The 18,967-nt window shown below is 42.1% G+C and overlaps 1 protein-coding gene across 1 annotated transcript in view; it reads left to right on the forward strand.

Annotated features, from left to right (window-relative positions):
* The window catches only part of TMTC1 (transmembrane O-mannosyltransferase targeting cadherins 1), a 145,715-nt gene that overhangs the window by 47,842 nt on the left and 78,906 nt on the right, over window positions 1-18,967 (forward strand). Inside the window, exons 6-7 of the mRNA XM_069860396.1 lie at window positions 6,949-7,030; window positions 7,922-8,025. Of these exons, the coding sequence (XP_069716497.1) occupies window positions 6,949-7,030; window positions 7,922-8,025 (186 nt within the window). The remainder of the gene's footprint in view (window positions 1-6,948; window positions 7,031-7,921; window positions 8,026-18,967) is intronic.

Raw genomic sequence — 18,967 nt, forward strand, 5'->3', positions numbered from 1 at the left:
AGTCCAAGCAAATGGTCTCCTTCAGGCAGGATATAGGCATTGCAAGAGCAAGACTCTCCTATCTCAGTGGCTTTGCAGGAGCAAGACTCTCCTATCTCAGTGGCTTTGCAGGAGCGATGCAAGGAAAGTCTTAGGCTGTTCCTGCAGGCTCCTGCTAGATCATGTTTGGTCGAGCTGGAGATCCTGGGGAATTGATACGAATCTCTAGTGAGCATAGCAAATGGAAATTCTTTTTTTTTCACAGTGGCTTGTCACGTGCCCAGAATCAGAGTGAGCAACAACAGGAGCATCTCTGCCATCCCCCTACTAAATGTCAAATGCCTGCTCCAAAGTATGGAACCACTGGAGTTTTCCCAATTAAATTGGTTGCATGACTTTGTTAATATAGGCAAATCTCTCTACTTGCTTTTTCAGGAACAACGTATCTGTTTTACTTGATAATTTCAAGGAAGAAAGCAAGTTTAGCTTGACATAAGCTCCTGGAAGGGAAGACTTTCAGCCTAAGCAAATAAAGCTTGTCAAAAGAACAAGCAGCTGAAAACAGGGGTTTGTAGTTGAGAGTGTGGAACAGCCAAAGCTGCTGTCGGTGCTGATTATGGTGCAGTTGCTTGAAATACCTCTATACCAGCCCTTAACTGGGCTTGGATAGGGAATAACAAGCCTAAGGGTGGATTTCAGTGCCTTAGGTGTGTGTGATGGAAAGGAAATAAAAAAGCTGATATCAATGGAAGCTTTAAATTGCAGGCACTGTGGTTTGGTTTCCTGATTTGGCAGAAGGTGGCTGTGCTTTGATGAGATCTTATTTTCCCTGTTAGCCCTGCTCCACCTTGTCTCCTCATTGCGTCGGTGGAATGTCTGGTATGAAGGGAAGCCCTTTTTCATCTTCTTGGTCACATCTTTGATCTGTTAAGTGCATTCTGCTACTTCCCTTTTTTCTCTTTCTGTTCCTGATCCCTTACTGTGTTTCTCTCTCTTCCTTTCCCTGTATCTCCCAGTTTTCTTCCTCCACTTTCATCCCATGCAGAATGAAGTATATATTACCTAAAAGAATATAGAAAAGCCACAAGTGGGATGGCCTTTTCTGCTGTGTATGACAATGCAGTTAGGCCCTGCTTTGCTTTTTCTGAAAATGTAATAAACAAAAAGAACCCCAAATTTGTGGTCACATGTGAAAATGTACATGAAGAATACGTGCCATTATCAGCACAAATGAGTTAAACCAGCTGTGACTTTCATAAAATCTCTCTATGGCCCCCTAAAGAGGCTGTAGAACTGCTTCTGTTTGTGTGTGTTTATGCATCTGGGTCTGTGTGGGTAGTTATGGCTGGGGTTGAGGGATCCCTGGGGAGATGAAGAGCAAGAATGACACACATCTGCTGCAGGGAATGTCAAGACTACTCATAAATAGGAAAGAAGGAGGGCTTGTCTTTCTTTCTACCTTGCAAAACCATAGTTATGACTTATATTTTAATTACCTGCATTGACAGGTATTTTAAAGAAGTTTAAAAAACAGATGTGTCTGGAATATTTTGGTTTTTTCTTTTTCATTCTTTTTTTTTTTTTTTTGTGACCCCCACAATGTTTTTCACTCATTTTCTTGCTGGGATATCATGTGTACCTGGCCTTTGATGGTTGTCCTTGAGGAGGGATGTAGGCCAAGCTAGGCTGAAGTGATACTTCTCTGATATAAGGTGTAGCTGGCTGGATAGGTCATAAGGAAGTCATGTTTAAGTAGAAAAGGTAAGGATGGTCTCTACAGACTAAGTACAGTTCCTGTAAAAATTATGCTTTCTCAGCAGGGGAGTATCAAACTGCTGTGGAGTTACATATGCATCTACCAATGACCCAAAGCTTTACCAGTTACTTAACAGCCCCTTCTAAGCTTAAAAATGTCTTGATTAGAGGTGTCTTACTGTTATCAGTAATTAAGAATATGTTAACAGCCTTGCTTTTTTTACTCATCAGTCTAATGCCTTCCTTTAGAAGTAGGGTTTTGAAACTGTCAGTTCAAAACACTGGCATTTGCTGGGGTTTGGATCTATTTCCTGAGAAGGATGTAAATGGGAGCAATGTTCTTCTCATAGCAGAAGAACATGGCCAAAACAAGCTCTCAAAATACCAGAGCTTGTTCTATTGTATACTTATCTTGGTCTTCTAGATGTCCCTGATGGGGAGCATCCATCACACATCTTAATTGTTTGTTCGCTTCACTTGAAAAAGCCTACAAAGAAAAAGCAAGAGTGAGTTCATGTTTTATACTAAAGCTGACTCAGCTGCAATGTGAGATCAATGTATTGCCAATACCTCTTTGTGATAGCTTATAAAGCCGTATCCATGAACAGCGACTGAGGAGCTGCCTCACTCCTTTCTGTAAACTCTAGGTGCCTCCACTGGTACAGGCAAATTAAAAAAGCTGCCTGCTTCTTAGAGAAGTTTGTTTTGATTAACAGAGTCCATATGGTACCGGCAAAGTTTACATTCCTGTAAACTGCTCAGTATTGAGTTTTACTAGGCCACCTACCCTGCTGTCTTCAATTATAAAATGTCCGAGTGCCCTGATGATGTAATTGATTTCAGGATGAGCTGTGCTTTTCAGGAAGCTGAAGCTGCCAAATATCTGTCTTGGTCTTCACTCGAACTGTGTTAGAGAAGTCCCTGCATTATTAAGCATTTCTTGGATTTATTGTTTGTTGTGATTCTGGTTGCTTCGGGGAGTATTCCTGAAAGGCTTTTAAAAGATAGCAAGTAGGCAATTACATGCTGGTCTGCTTTGTGGGAAAGCTGGCACGAAGCAGGGTGGAACCTCTGTCCTAACGGGCTCTTTTCACACTTGTTTAGGAAGCCTGGTGATCTGAATTTCCTCCTCTGATTTTATAATTTCATTATGAAAATATAGGAGACCCATGCCTTGAAATTTTCGCCTGCTCTGGAGGTAGTGTTTTGCTGAGTGGAGCTACTGTCAATACAGTTTTCCTACAGACATCTCATGCCTGTTCTCATGTGAGAATGAATGCGTGCGTGTGTTTTGGCACTGGTAGCTACATTAAGGTGGTTGAGGTGGAACAGGAGATAGGGAGTGGTTCCCATGAACATTGGGGTGTTTGGCAGCCTGGTGTGGTTGGCAAATGCAGGGAAACCTGACCTGTAAATGACTTCATACAAGGCAGCTTTTTAAAACGGGTATAAAACTGTTCAGCTGTTGTAATAGTAATTTCTTTGACTGTCCTAGCTAAAAACCAAACAGTGAGTTTTGGCTGATCTTAAAGTTGTTCGAGTGAAATGCCACATAACTTCAGATGCTTTTGCAAGCTGCAATTCTATATGTAAAATGCTATTGCATTTTACGTGCTGTATGTCATTGACATTTAGCAAACTTCCTCATCCTGGTCCCATTTGCAGATCATTTTATTTTAATACATAAACTGTGTATGGCTCTTTGCCTGCACCAGACATGAAATGTTTTGTGAGTTACCTTCCCTGAATCAAGCAGTAACCTCAATAAGGTGCTCTGGAAGAGACCATATGGTTCTTGTAAAGCTTTAATGCATTGAGTATATGTGTTTACGCTACTCCCAGAGGTTGATCTGATGTGTGGACAGCTGGATTACCAGGCAATGAACTGTGTTATTTTTCAGGGTTTCCATATAGACTTCAAGACAGTGGCTTCTCAAAATGGAAAAGTTTTGCTTCCCAGTTGAACCGTTGCAGAAAGAGACATTTCTTAACTGATGCTGAAAGGTAGCAAAAGCATTGGAGGAAGGATCAGAAAGTTCCAGGCTTTCTGAACTCTTTTTCTTTACCTATTACAAGTTACCCATTGTTTTCATTCTGGTTCCTTGCTTGCTGCCCATCTGCTCTTCAGCACAAAGTGGTGATTTGCAGTTGTTGTCAGGGCAGAGGTTCCTTTTTATCCGGAGATGTTATTGCTTCACAACATACACTATGAGGGGCCTTTCAGGATTTTCTGAAATGCTTTGAAAAGGCCTTCTGGGCAATGGCCAGCGCTACCCTGGAATTCGGTTGAGCACTTCAAATTGACTTGCAGATAAACTCATTCTTTGAAGCTGTGTTTGGTAGCTTGCATGGTGTTATGTTTGCTGCAAGGAAGGTGCAAGGTGTGGGCAGCATTTTAGTTACTCGTGGGCAGACAAAAAAAGTCAAAATCAAAATGTTTGAAGAGTAAGCGTTCCTGTACTGTACTGCCAAGGATGAAAGAGCAGCTACTGCCTTCCATTTGCATTCGTTTTCTGGCTTTAATTTTCTCCTCAGGTCAGGCTTAAGAGGGAACAGAAGATCGTAATGATGAGGGTTCCTCCATGGTGGTCTCCAGACCTAGTTCAGCGTTTGCAAGGCCCTGAAGCACAGATGCTTTTTTGAGCCTCAGCAGCCTAAAATGTATTTTATCCTTCTCTCTGAAGGGCTGCCTTCACAAACAGCATGTTGTCCCTACCAGTTGTTCCAGCTGCAGTATCTTTGATGCAAACTTGATCTGTTAAAAGCCAGATCCCTGCCGAGCATGGCAAAGCAGCAGGGTCTGCCTGTCCCCACCTCACCTCAGGTGCTGCCCCCAGTGTTGTAGCTTGCCTGACTGTGGGTGGCCATTCCAGAAGGTGGCAAACACGTGGCCCAGAGGTAACAGCCACCTCACGAGTCTTAGTTCACTGATGCGGTTTCTCAAGGATGAAATTGGCAGACTTCTTCACACCAATAAAAGTGTTCGTCTACCTCTAATCGAAGTCTTGCAGAAGAAGCTGAACTGTTTTGGCTGATCTCTTCTCAGAATAATTCTACGTAAAGCAAATATTTGTAATGGAGTACTTGTGCCCAGAGTGTTGCAGTTAGTTAAATCTGCAGGCGAGTGAAAGCAGGTTCTTGAAGAGAGTCAGGCAGTGTGATTAATGGAGGGCGCTCCTCCCTCCACCCATGAAAATACAAACAAAATGCAACCCAACACTTCTGTTCCTGCCACAAATTGGGGGTAGGGGGGCGTTGAGTTTCATAGAAGGTTTCAGCAGAGAACAAAGGACCAGGATTTGATCCAAATGCCATTAAAGTCACCAAGAGTCTTTCCCTTTGGCTCTGATGAGCTTTGGAGCAGGGCCATGGTGAATACTTGAAGGCCAACTTGACCTTTCATGGAGAAGGAAAGCTGAAGGCTTAGTTTCATCTCACTTGTACTTGCTGGAGCCTAATTAAAATCAGTGGGAGCTCAAAAAACTTTGCAGAGTACAGTCCTTGAAGACTAGCCTGACATTTAAGTAAGATTCAGTGCTTAAATGTCAACATTTGTAAATAAGTAGACACCAAAGACTGAAAGTCATCTGGTTTGCTGACAGTGTATGATTTAGTTCCCAAGTTTTAGGCATGACACTTAGGGAAGGTTTTCTGAAGAGCAGTTTATTTGTAGAGAGCACCCATATATACTACTTTTTTCTTGTTAAATGCTGCCTCTGTTTCTTGCTTGCTTTGCCCCGATCCTTTTGTCTGCAGTGTAATCTTTTCTCCATCTTGCCCTGGTGACCAGGCTTGCAAACTTCCTGCTTTAGGAAAATTTGAACAGATATTAAAGACTTGATATTAGAAGGTGCTGCAGTCTCGTTTTTTCGAAGACTTGAAAGGTAGAGGCAATCAGATGACAGTCTGTCTTGAGGAATTTGGAGGGGAAATATGAGGCGTTTTATATTCTAGATGTTCACCAGAGAAATGTATGGTCCCTTCATGCTTGGAAAGCTAACTTGTATGCAGGTGTTGTGATTCATGCTGCAATTTTTGTAAATCATTTAAACAGAGTATCCCAATACTGATTGTATGTTACACAGAGGAACCTGCAAATGGTTTTCAATGTGAATTTATTTTGTTTACTTGATATTTATAACTTCTCAAAGTTATTAATCATTTTTTCAATAGTTTTCTAGCTCCTCTATACTTAAAATATTCCTGTCATTGCTTTCTTTTTGTTTCATAGACTCAGAGTCATAGAACTGTCAGGGTTGGAAGGGACCTTAAAGATCATCTAGTTCCAACTCCCCCTGCCATGGGCAGGGACACCTCCCCCTAGATCAAGGCCCAAGGTGCCATCCAACCTGACCTTGAACACCTCCAGGGATGGGGAAGCCACAACCTTCCTGGGCAACCTGTGCCAGTCCTTCCAGTTTCTCATCACTTTATTACAATGATGAAGGCTCTGTAAGATTCAATAGAAAAGGAATTATCATTGAATTAATGTCATTGGTATAGCACCATTCATTACATTAAGAAAGCTCCTTAGAATTTGACAAGAGCTTCTTCCCTGTATTAAAATAAATGTGTAGTTTTGGCTCCAGATAAAATTTAATTTTACTTATTGAGAAACAGGAAGGTTTTTATGAACATTTCTACAACAATAAGCCACCTGTCTGTTTGCCTGTGTGCAGTTAATTATCATAACACCTTGTCAGCAGACTTGTAATGAAGCTTAAGTGTGCAGAATAGACTTAAAAAAAACTAATGCTTAAAATACTTTCAGTTCTGCTAAACAGTTATTTCCATCTCTAGAGGCTGAGCAAAGAGCTGGGAACAAGGAGGTTTTGCATTTTAATCATGGCCTAAAATTGAATTGCTCTCTTTTGGTGACCTTTTAAAAATGTATCTTGCTGTAGTCTTTTGGGATTCTGAAGAAAGCGATCTGAATGACACACATGTAGGGGTTTTCTGAGGATAAAGACGTTAATTGACAATTTAAAACCAAACCAGATTTTGATGGAGAAACTGCAATGTGTGTTGTTATTTGAAGTGTTCCAGTCTCTTACTTCAGTCATGCGGAAGGGTCTTTGAAGAGGAAGAGTGATGTCATTATTACTGCATGTTAGTTTAGGGTGGTTAAAATAATGTACAGCTTTTTTTTCCAGTTTGAAAAAGGAGTTTCTGTTTCAAAGAATTTCAACAAATATTTGTTTCCTTCTATTTCAGCTACCTGACTGCAAATAACAACCAGAATTTCTTGTATACTGCAAGGCCTTTTTTGAAGAGAGCTGCTTTGGTGATAAGCTATGTAAGTACAAATGGATTTGACCATGTGTTTCTGTGTATATGACAAGAAAAGACATTGTGTGGTAGTATCCCAAAAGAATTTGAAAGCTTAGATGATAGTTCTTAACACAAAGATAGTCTTGAAAATAGTCTAGAAAACTCAGTCTGGGGAGATAGAAGAATATTGCTGTGTTTTCAGCTCAAATTATCTTTTAATTTATAGTGGTTGCCCTTAAAACTGTGTGATCAGCTGCAAGTATATTCTGCCCTTAACACAGGGGACTCTGGTGCTGGGCTGACTTTTCAGTGGCATGCTGTTAGTTTCAGTGCAGGGCTCCGTAAGAGTCACAAGAAAAACTCTACCTATGAATACCTGCTGCTTGGCATGCTCCAAACAGGACTTGACATGTTGCTGGGGAGAAAACAAGCCCCTCCACAGGAGTGTGCTGGCTGTGCAACTCCCTGTGCTGCTCTAGGAGCTGGATCCTCTTGGTCTTGCAGTGACAAGTGATTCCCAGAAATGCAGAGGAGTGCCAGACTGCAGAAGTCTGTCCAGGGATTAGGATTACACAGCATGAGAAATGCTGATGAAGCTTATCCTTAGACCTATCCCAGCATGAGTGAATGATAATAGCTTTTAAGATATCAGTCCTGTCTTTCCCACTGTATTTAAGCAAAGGTCAAGAGTAAAACCTTGCAGTCTGAGCCACAGCAGGGTAATAGATTTGTCCTTCAAAATGCTGCCTTTGTCATGGGTAACAGATATGTTGGTTGCTGTTAGTAATGCACCCTAAAAAGGGGGTACAATTCTAGCAAAAAGCAGTGCAACCAGAGCTGTCACAACTAAACTTTTGCCGAAGGCCTTATTTTTCCATAGCAGTGCATTGCTGACTGAGGTGTTCTTTTTTTTAAGGTGATTCTCGTGCTGTATTTCCGCCTCTGGATAATGGGAGGATCCATGCCGATGTTTTCAGAACAGGACAATCCAGCTTCATTCTCACCGTATTTACTAACGAGGTGCAATGCCACTAATCAAACAGAAGTTTTTAAAAATGTAGTCTTGATGTTATTTTTTTTCTCTGCACTAAAATGTTTTACAGATGGCAAATGAGAAGACTTGGTTTGTTTTCTTAATTACTTCTCCTGATTGCTCTGTCTAGGATAGAAAGCAAACAGCTTTAATTGAACCCCAAAGCATGCTCCAGATCCTGCAGAGTTATATTACAGATGCCTTCTTACAGAAAAATGTGGGCTTCATTTTATGCAAAGCCTGAAGAATATAGTTTGATGTCCTGAGCACAGGACCAGAAAGCTCAGTGACTGAAGCTAAATCCTAAACTTTGAAACTGGCTACTCTTGCAATATGGGATGCAAGCATTCAGTTTCAGCTCCAGCTGAAGCTTGTATAAAAAGAATTGATGGAATATTGATGAAGGTGGAAGGCAGGACCTAGGGGCCCAGAGTGCTGCAGACGTCTGGCTAAGCATAAGATGGGCTGCCATGGATTAATTAAAAACAGTGAACCTGAAATTTCTGTGAACAGGTTTTTGTATTTTATCACTTTTTTTTTTTAAGATACATAAATGCTTAGATTTGGTGTAAATGTTTGGATTTGGTGTAAATGCGTGGTTTGGGGTTTTTTTCCTTGTCTGGGACCTGATATGTTGTTAGGTGGGCTGATACCACATCACTCTGGCTCTTCTGGGCCAGACCAGCAAGACAGTGGCAGCTGTCACTCAGCTCTCCCTCCAGAACTACCCAGACTAGTGCTCTGAGAATGGGGTAGGAAGTAGATTTCCTCTTAAGACAGAGCCATGTGCATAACTGTTTGTTCTGGTTAGCTACTGAACTGGGGAAAGGTGCTTTGGAGGATTCTGGAGGAATTCCCTCATGTCTCAAATGAAAATGGGAGCAGTCCTCCTTTGTGTCACTCTCTAGCTTTGCTGTCTCCTCATTCCAATAGTGGAACTGCAGCTGAGACAGATGTTAAGATCAAGCAATCCTTTTTCAACATCTGCTGCAGAATTGGGCTGGATCTCATTTGGGAGACCTTTATGATAATGTGACAACAGTTCTTATTACCATCAAGGCTAAAAGTGCTTCCAGAATTGTCTGATTTGGAAAGCTCTGATCTGTTCACAGCATTTCTGGCAGAGTCATTAGTACCAGACACTCTGTGAAAGAGTGTGAAGGATTTGCTGTTGTCCCTTGATATGTTTATACTGAGATGGGGTCATTAGGTCATAAACGATCGTGGCCTGATTCCAATTATGTATTCTGTGCTGCGAATGTCTTTTGTGTGTTTGTCTCTCTACATCTTGTAATGACAGGGGAAGGTTTTTTAAACTCAAAAGCTAAGTCATTCTTGGGGTATGAAACAGTGGCTATTTTTACCACTGGCGCTGTGGATTTCATTAACAGCCTTAGAAAAGACAAGTGCTGCTGGCTGAGGTCCTCCCTGGTCCCTGCAGCAGCCCTGGCTTCACCTGCAGTTCAGCAACATCCACCTGCTTCAAACCTAATTAAGGAACCCCCCTGCCAGTGAAAAACAGTACTATTGTTCTGGAGGGGTTCTAAAACCCTGTAGTTATCCCAGCTCTGCCACTTCTGCTGAGCTTGATATTAATCCTCACTTTAGCCAATTTACCCCGAAGCCTGTATCTTTCATCCAGAAAACTCATCCCTTCGGCAAGCCTGGATGCTAGACATTACATGGCTTTTTAACATGTAGAGTTAAATTTAGCTGGTCAGTTCCTTCCCTGCTGATCTAACATCAACTTCCCATGGCTAATGCTCAGATACAGGTACAGACAACAGAAGGTTTCTTGCTGAATCCTGGTCAGGGTCCAGTCAGGAAACAGGACTGGAAGCAATACGGCAGTGCTTGCACAAAGTCCCTTTAGGAGGAAGGGCAAGAGGCAGGAGTAAGGACAGGCGAGAACATGTGTCTGCAAAGGTCCATCTGGGAAAAAAGCTCTGTACAGCACAGGTCCAAGATCTGTCCAGGAGACAGGGTCAAGCTGAAATGGGGCTCTTAGAGCAATGGGCATCAGCTGTGGGACTAGATGAGGCTCATCAGGGCCCTGACGGTGTGTTGCTGCAGTTCAGTACCTGCCACTTTCCCTGCCCTGAATCTTGTTGCTGACCTGTAACAGTCCCTGTCCTTACTCTCTGGGTACCATGTGATCTAGAAAGAAGGTGGATCCTGAGCTTCTGTTGAACTTAACCCTAGTGGCCTAGAATAAGCCTTCATCTTTGATACACCTGTGGAGTACATCTATAAATTCTTCTCTGCAATTCTTGATTTTCTGAACTCAAACCTTAAGCTGACCACTGCCTTGATCTTGCAACCAAACAACCTGAAAGAGGCCAAACCACAGCTACCCTGATCCCATGCACCACCCTAAGCCTGCAGGATCCACCTGCCAGTGCATTAGGTTTGCTCAGCAACACCTTCTTTCCTGAATTCAGACCCTAACCCTTCACTTCGAAATAGTCAGTGACCCAGTGACTGTCTCAGAGGTGACTGTAGGTCCGATTGTGCTGTGAGCAGTAGTTTTCATGTTAGACCTGTAGGGTCCACCCACAAACAAGAAATCAGAGAGCTGTTTTTTATTGCTGAATCTTGCCAGTCTCGTGAAGTTGTGGAAAGACCAGTCAATGTGGATAATCCTTAGGGTAAGTTTCTCGATAGGTGGTATGACAAACTTTTGCTGAATAGGTGCGTGGTCAGTCCTGCAAGGCAGACACCCTGTAATTGTATCTGAACTGACAGCCCGCGACGCTGATGGACGCACTGACCACAAACTTTATCTTCCTAACAAGCCTTTTGCTTCCTCACCTCTTCTTTCAGACTTAAACTATAACTCTCACTTAAGACTTTTTCTTACCATGTCTGGAGCTGAAGTTATCACTGCAGAACTGACATGGTGCCAGTCATCATGAGTCCGGGTCTGGGATGTCAGATGGAGCCAGCAAGGCTGAGTGGCATTGGCTTGGTTTCCAGGAAAATCTTTGTGTTTGGCCAGCAGGAAGACTAGGCTGATGTGCAGGGCTGGCATTCAGCTTAGGTGCAAGGAAGAGGGAGGCTGAAGAGCTAAGATTGTTTTTAAAGCCTGCTATTTCCACAGAGTGGAAATGAGTGGTGTTAGCTGAGTAAATTGCTTGAGTATAGATTTGGAGGTGCTAAAACTTGCAAGCCCTGGTATTAGAGGTGACATTAAGTCAGGGTCTTGTGCATCAAGGCTCAAGGATATTCAACATCCAAGTAGGTCCTGGTGTGTGTGGTTGGTTGCCCAGCTGGTGGATGTCCAGCCACACAGGAGAGTTTGTGGTTACAGCACAGCCTCAGAGAAGCTGCTCAGCAGTGTGTGTTCCTCACCTGTGGATGCCTACAGCAGCAGCATACAAAGAGTTGGTGTGAGAAGCTTTTAGTGATGTTTTGAAGGCAGTAATTAGGTCACAGCACTGAATTTAAAGCCAGGATATTATTTGCAGTTTGGGTTGAGTTGGAAGAGCTAAGTGTCGTGTCAAGACCAGAAGGGAGAAGCCCCATGAAACTAGAAGAAAGGTCAGGATTGGGTGGTGATTTTGAGGGTTTTACTAATGCCTTAACTACATCTGAAGCAAGGGTGAGTGCTCAAGTCATGGTTAAGTTGTTTTGTAACTCTCTGAAGATCACGCAGGGCAGAAATGGGACTTTCTGTTAGCGAGCAGTGGTCTTTATTTGCACTGAGCTGGAAGTGTGGCTATTGTGTGTATCTCGCCAGGGTAAATGTTATGGTTTTTAATAGAGTTGAAAGTTATTGTAAGGCTTGGCCAACTCTGTGGGGCTAGGAGGAAGGCTGATGACGACAAGTGGAGTAAAAAATAAAAATAGTGGTTTGGAAATGAGTAGCAGGCTTTATGAAGTGCATAGAGTTAGCTCTGGAGTTGGGATCTTGGCTGACATAAGGTGAACCTAAAGGAGTGTTGTTAACTCTTGAAAGATTTCTGTGTCAGCTGGTGAGCTGCACAGATGCAGTTTATCCAGTGGCTGGCAAGGGTTATTGGAGTATGACTAAGATTAGGATTAGGTGTAAAGGTGTAAGTAAGTATTGAGTAATGAGGTCAGATTTTGTCAGCCCTTACGATGCTTATAGTGTAAATTAGGCGACAGGTGATGTGAGAGAGGTCTGTGCACCCATGATTGCATGAGGAGTGGAGCATATTGATATTAGAGTGTATCCAACAAATAGAAGAAGAGTCAAGTTCAAAACAAGCCAAGGAGGTGGCTTGCAACAGGTAATTGAGCTGGGTAGCTCCTTGCTGCAGGATGCTGTGGGTGTGCTGAAAGTTTATGCAGGCCCACAGAGAGATTTGCCAAGTTAAAAAAAGAAATCCAGGCTACTAAATATGCAGAAACTGCATCCAGGGATGTCATAATAGCTAGAAACTGGAAGAAAGTATCGTTGTCTTATCCTGGTTTTATATGCTTTGCTTGGCGTTAGTATTTGGTAACTGCTGGAGAGTGTCTGGACAGACATGGGTGTGGCCCAGTTGGCCTTTAGAACATGACTGTGTTCTGTGTAAACCTATCTCCAATCTCAGGCAACACAAATATATACACTTAAGTAGACAGAAAATTGATTTATTTAACCACTGGAAGGTGAAACGTGCTGAAATAGCGACATTTTTTCAGTCTGTGAAAACAGATAATTATCTATTCAATATGGTCCTTAAATTACTGTCCTTAAAATTACAAGTGAATGGGGATGCAAACAAATGCTTTGGAAGTCAGAATATGAATGCTGCAGTCCCTGCAAGGTACTAGGTTTTCCGATGTTCCCAAATGCTTTAAAACTTCCAGTGAGATAAATGAAAGCCACATTTTTGTGTCCTTCAGCGTGTTGCTTGGCAAGGGTTATCTGAGACTGAGCTCCGTCCATCACTGCAGAAATGAAGGTGTTGGGAATCCTGCTATTCGTAAGTACTGCTGTGAGAGCCTGACCACGTAGGCTGTTGTATACTGCTGCAGAAAGGATATACCTTTTCTAGTGACCTGCGTTAAAAACCCACAAGTTTTCAGTCATTGTGACTTGCCATCCTGATGTCTGCTGTGGGTAAGCTGTTGCAATAGAAAAATCTATCCAAAATGTCTGTTGCAACATTCTTGCATTAGATGAAAGCTGAGAGCCAACACAATTAGAAAGGTTTCCAGCTTTATATAAACAATGTACTGAAGTGCAGCTCCAGTGTTAGCAGGGTGTGGAGTGGTGGGCTGTCATGCTTCAGACGTTTTGCACAATGCTTCTTTACGCTGCTGTAGTAGGAGGCCTCTCAGTAAACAGATTGTGTTACTAACACTATAGTAAGACAAGGAAAAAGTCCATTGTACAGCATGTCTCAAGGTGTGTGAAACAGATTAAATCCTACCAGTAATTTCAACTTAGAAAATGTTTTTTAAAACTATATCTAAAGGAGTCATGTTAATTTCTGCTGGCATTTGCCTTGTGGCATCCCTTGGATGATCGCTGGTGAAGTAGGCTTATTTGTGTTATTGCATTAAATAGTTAATGCATTTCTGCTAATACTGTCTTGAGATAACATTATCCTGTGGTTGAACTGCTCTCTCTTTAAGCTGGCTTTCTGTATTTCTTTGCTGTTTCAATCATGTAAGTGAGAATTCAGTGCCGCAGAAAGCTGAAGAAATGCTTATACATAGAAAATGGTACTTTAAGCTTTTCCTAGAGATTTGTGAGTGTTTTTGAAGCAATGCATTTAATCATTGCAGTTGCAACTTCAAAGGGAGTGAACTACCGAGAGGCACACAGCAGACCCATGCTGGAGAAGCGGGTCCTTGTGCCAGCCAGTTCTGCCAAGGCAATAGAAGTCAAGTGCATCAACTACTCTGATACGGGATTTTCACTGACCTTAGGCATTAAAATGAGCCTCTGTGATGTATCAGTTCTCAATTAGCCAGGTTTACTTGTGGTGCTTGGGTGGAAAAGTTCTGCCTGTTTTTTTCAGGGCTTTCAATCATGTGCCCAAAGGTGCTCAACTTTAGCCTACATATAATCCCCGCAAGCATCCAGCATTCAGGGCTCACTTATAAATAATGGCACTGTTCTTCCTTTTAAGAATTATGGTCATGCCCACCTAAGAGTCAGCCAGTCCCTCCATACATTAAGTGTAAAATGTGTTTATTCCAAAGGGCCTGGGGGTTGGGGAGAAGCCTGTCTGGAAGATGGTGCTACAAAGCAAAGACCATCCTTCAGTCACAGGTTCCTGTGGGAACCTGCTTTCCCAGAGCCACGTGAAAGATTTCAATATCTGTCTTGGTTAAGTTTTGTTGGTTTAATGAACAAATCCTTGTAGATAGTGCTGCTCTGGAGATCAACTTGATAGGCGTTTTTCATAGGTAATGGTGCTTGCTGCAAGCACTGGTTACGCAGCAAGTTTTTCTGCCTAAAGGCTGCATAAGGAGTGGAGATGGTGCAGCCAGAGCAGAGACCATTGACTCCTATAGGCAGTGCATCTTGCTTTTCGAAATACTTCCATGCAGGATGGCTAGATCATGACCAGCCTCTGAGGTGAAGCAGCATGCCTAGGATATCCCTTTGGCTCCCGCTGGTGTGGGGTAGGTAACACTCTAGGGTACCGTGGACTATTTCCAGAAGTGTTGTCACAGCGGATTTCTGAGCTCTGGTTTTAATTTCCTGAGGATCAGCCACCAGTATCTCAGCAGCTGTCTGGAGGGCCCTCCGTCGCCCGCCGCCTCAGTGAGCCACTTCTAAAGCAATCACCCACTGGTGGCTGTCAGGAATTTAGCTGGATAGCTTCTGGAGTGTGCTGCTGTTGGTGGCAAGCTGAGGATCACGTTTGATCACAGGGCATGATCTCACCCACAGCACATGGAGGGGTTGCTGAGGGCAAACAGTATAAGATCAATCCCAGGTTTTCCAGCACTGAGACTCTGACAGCAGTCTCATGTTTCACTGGAAATTCACAGGCTCTCTGAAAGTCTTTACTTTTGAAGAATTTGATATTTTTCAGATTCTAAGCCATAGAGCTGAAATAACTGAAAGCACAACATTCACCAGATCAAAGCTTTTCAGGCTGTAAAGCTATAGGGGACAACATAGTCTGCCTTTCCCCCGTGCCCCTGGTGCATACAAACCCAGCTTCCAGTTGGAGTTACCCTGCTATTCATCAAGCTGCAGCTGCCTGTTTATCTGTATCTTTGTCTTTCCTACTTCTGTCTTCTACTGTCTGGCAGTTCTTTCCCTCTGGATGTAAAACTTTTGATGAAAGGGAATACACAGGCACTTTTTCCAATTACAGTTATATTCTATATAGCTGATACTTGCATTTGGATGTTAAATTAGTCTACGTATTGCTTGTTTGCATAGTCTTATTCCACCATCACTGAATGTCCTGGATAGACCGTCATTTTTCTTCTAAGGCTATGAAAAGAAACTGTTTAGGCTGACAATATACTGAGGAGGAAAATAAACTCATGTGGGAAGGTATGGCTAGACTGACAGTTCCCCAGGGGAAGTGCAAATACGTACAATTTTAAGACAATATCCTTAAATAGCACCACCTGGTTATAATTGCAAGTACACGTGTTCTAGGAGAACTTAATTGTGAAGCATCACGTCAAACATACTTGGTTTTAGGGCTTTGTAGAGGGTGAAGAGAACCTTAAGCTGAAATCAGTTCAGCTGTTAATGCAAGTGAGAAGCTCTTTTTCCCTAATAAAGCAACTATTCTCACTCTTGCAGTGAACTGAAACCTCTCCGAGTCCTTGGCTGTGTGGAAGTTATCTTCTCTGAAGACCTTTAACAAGGTCTGTGCCTTCTGACAGGGCAATACCTATCTTCCAGCTTCTGTTTCAGACCTCTCCCCTTCTTTGTACGCTTCCTTTTCCCAAGTATCTGTTAAGTGCGGTTATCACCTGTCTCCTAGACAGGTCCATTTTTTTCCCAACCAGAAGAATATTTTGCCTTTGCCTTACTAAAATCCCTAGAACAGAAAAATCTTTCATTTGCATGTTGATACCCCCTGGGTCTTTGGGGATAAAGTTTTTTGTCGGCAATAGCATGTGTAGTCCCTGAACTGGGTAGGTGATTGGTTGCACCACTGCATGCACCTAGAAAGAATATGGTTGTTGGTCCTGGCTTTTCCATGCACCTTCAGTGGGGCATGGTCTGAATTGTGTGATCACTTGTGTAGCACAGTTTTAGAAAGCTGTAATCTCACTCCCTGTGAGCTGGGGCAAAAAAAAAAAAAAAAGCTTAAATTGCTTCAAAGTCAGAAAGCAAGGGAAACTCCCAAAAAATTTCTATAAATCTTGTATTATTTTTTAGCTGGTCTCACAGTCCTCGTGTGCTCTGATTGCTTGGGTTGACAGAGCTGAAATTAGGGCTTTTCCAAGGTCATTAGTCTCTGTTATGGCAAAGGGTAACAGACAATCTCTCAAGTATTTTTCTGTCATATTTTTTATGACTTTAAGTAGCACCCTTTACTTTCATTGTTCCAGCAGAAGCAATCAGTTCAGAGAGTTGTTTTCTGTAACAGGTTCTAGATATGAGTCATCCTCTATTTATCTCAAACACAGCACACAACAGTACATTTAAACAAAAAAAATTTAAACCTAAAAGATTTAAAACTATACAAACTGGATTGCCATGACAACGCCAGCTACCTACAGGAGGAGCTGTGTTTTCCTGAACATGGCAGAGATGCTTAAAAGTGAAAAGAAATGCTTGGAACTTGGATCTCTATGTTCAAATTGTAAATAATAAAAAAAAATCACTCTGCTGTAGTGCAAATGCTGTTAACCAACCCTGGGGGAAAATGGATTGCCAATTAAGAGGCAGATTCTTTCAATCACCTCACCAATAGTACTCTGTCTTGCCTGGGATTAACTGATAGAGAGGGAGATGTTACAGGCAGGGATTTTTCTCCCTTGGAATTCCAGCAGACATGAGCAGCAATACAGAGAAGATCATTAATTTAAAATGTAATTCACTTAGTCAACTAATTAAAAGAAAATACTTTTGTTGCCATTTGCAGGTAGGCTGCTGAAATGTAATTAGCTCCTGCAGTGATTCTGTGAATCTTCCAAGTTATTAAAAAATTTGCAAATTATTTCCTTGAGGTATCAGATTTGGTGAGATGGTTCTTCCAAAGTTTCTCCTGTATTTAGATTTCTCCCTTGTTAGGCTTGTGATATGAGAGCCACGTGGATGTAAAGCAATACCGTGTGCTTCTGAGAGCCATAAGTAGAAAGTGGCAATGAATTGTCACTAACTGTTATTAGCATCCTGTTATATTATTCTGTTCCTAGTACCTAGAATAGTGATAGTTTGTAGTGCTTTATTTCATGCAGCTGTTCATTGCATTCGAGGACATGTTACCAATATTGAAAATACATCCAAACTTTTGCCTGGATCAGAACTTGGTCAAAGCTTTCTTGCAAGTTACAAATGCCTCCTAAAATCAGGCAGTGCCCTCCTGGATCTTGTTTCCATGCCTGTTGATGGCACATGCATGTTCAGTGAGGGTGTTCAGGCTGGATGATGAGAAATGTGGCCAGTAGGGTGTCTGGACAGGCGAACCAGTCGACCGTACATAGATGGTAAGGACTGTCACAGGCTTTAAAACAGTTCACTGCTCTTGGCAGAGCTTATTTAAGACACTAATTATTGCCGTAATGAAACAGAACAATTGTTCGTCTCCTCTGGAACTTGCCTCTGGCAGTGAGTTCTGCACATGGCTCTTAAGGAATACGGAGATCCCACAAGCACGTGGAAAGAGAGACTTGTTTATAAAGCTTTCCAAATCAGTGCGTGTCCTGGAGTGTGGGTTCTCATCTTCAGCAGTAATTTGTCCTAACTTTCCAGCAGAAATGTATTAATGCACACTAATCTGGCTACCCTGAATTCATCTTAAAATTTATTAAACTGACTCAATTTGTTATGGCAGCAAACTATGTTTGTTTACTCTGTGCTGTGTAACGATTTATCAGCTCCTGACTTATCAGTGAAGATGCAGAGAAGCAACTAATCTGTCTTCAGCTGCAATGCTGCAGTTTGCAAAGGTACCAAATGTTGCTTCATTCCTTCCCACCCAGCAGCCCAATCTGATCAAGTAGCAGAAGGTTTCTGGTGTGTGTTGTGGTTTGCATACAAACTTCAATGAATATTGTGATACTTATGGAAAATGTTAATGTGTCAGGGATAAAAGGCTAATCCCTCCAAAAACTGGGCTCTGCCTAGGCATTGAGTGCAAAACTAACTCAGTGTTTCTGAAAACCATGTCTAATATATGCACTTGTAACAATATTGTGTGCCGTGACATTATTCAGATTGACATAAATGGACATGCCTTTTCTTTTAAAAGTAAAGCTAGAAATGGATCTCAGTTTGGCTTATACGTATGAGCAAGTAGATGTAAATAAATGCTGGCGACCTTTTCTGAGCTGATTTATTGAGTCTGATACAGAAGCCTGGTTTGCATTGTGGCTGAGCAGAGGTGGGGCCAGGCCACACCTAACATCAAGAGTAAACTCTTTGGCATGGATAAACACCAGGTTTTGTGTTGCTGTGTTTCTCAGTAGTGCAGGCCAGAAAAGATTGACTTGGTGAAATGAAGAAAAGACATATATGTTTCTTTAAAAATAGTGAACAATTAAAATTGTAAGAAGAGCTTGAGTGAAATTAGATTATGTTTTTGAGAGATGCTTTCTTAAATAGAAACTGCCTTTTTAATCAATGCCTCTGTTAAGAGAGAAGATGGATTTTTCTTTCAATTTTCCCCTTGTTTCCTACCTTGGCAGGGAGAGCGGGGAGAGATGAAGGGACAGAAGAGAAATTTATCGAATGGCCCAAAACCTTAGAAATGTGGGAATATTCTATTTCCCATCAGTACTGGGAGCTTAAAAAGATTTGTGAGGAAACATGAATGTGCCTTT

The sequence above is a fragment of the Phaenicophaeus curvirostris genome, chromosome 1, assembly GCF_032191515.1.
Source record: "Phaenicophaeus curvirostris isolate KB17595 chromosome 1, BPBGC_Pcur_1.0, whole genome shotgun sequence".
Taxonomy (NCBI): Eukaryota; Metazoa; Chordata; class Aves; order Cuculiformes; family Cuculidae; genus Phaenicophaeus; species Phaenicophaeus curvirostris.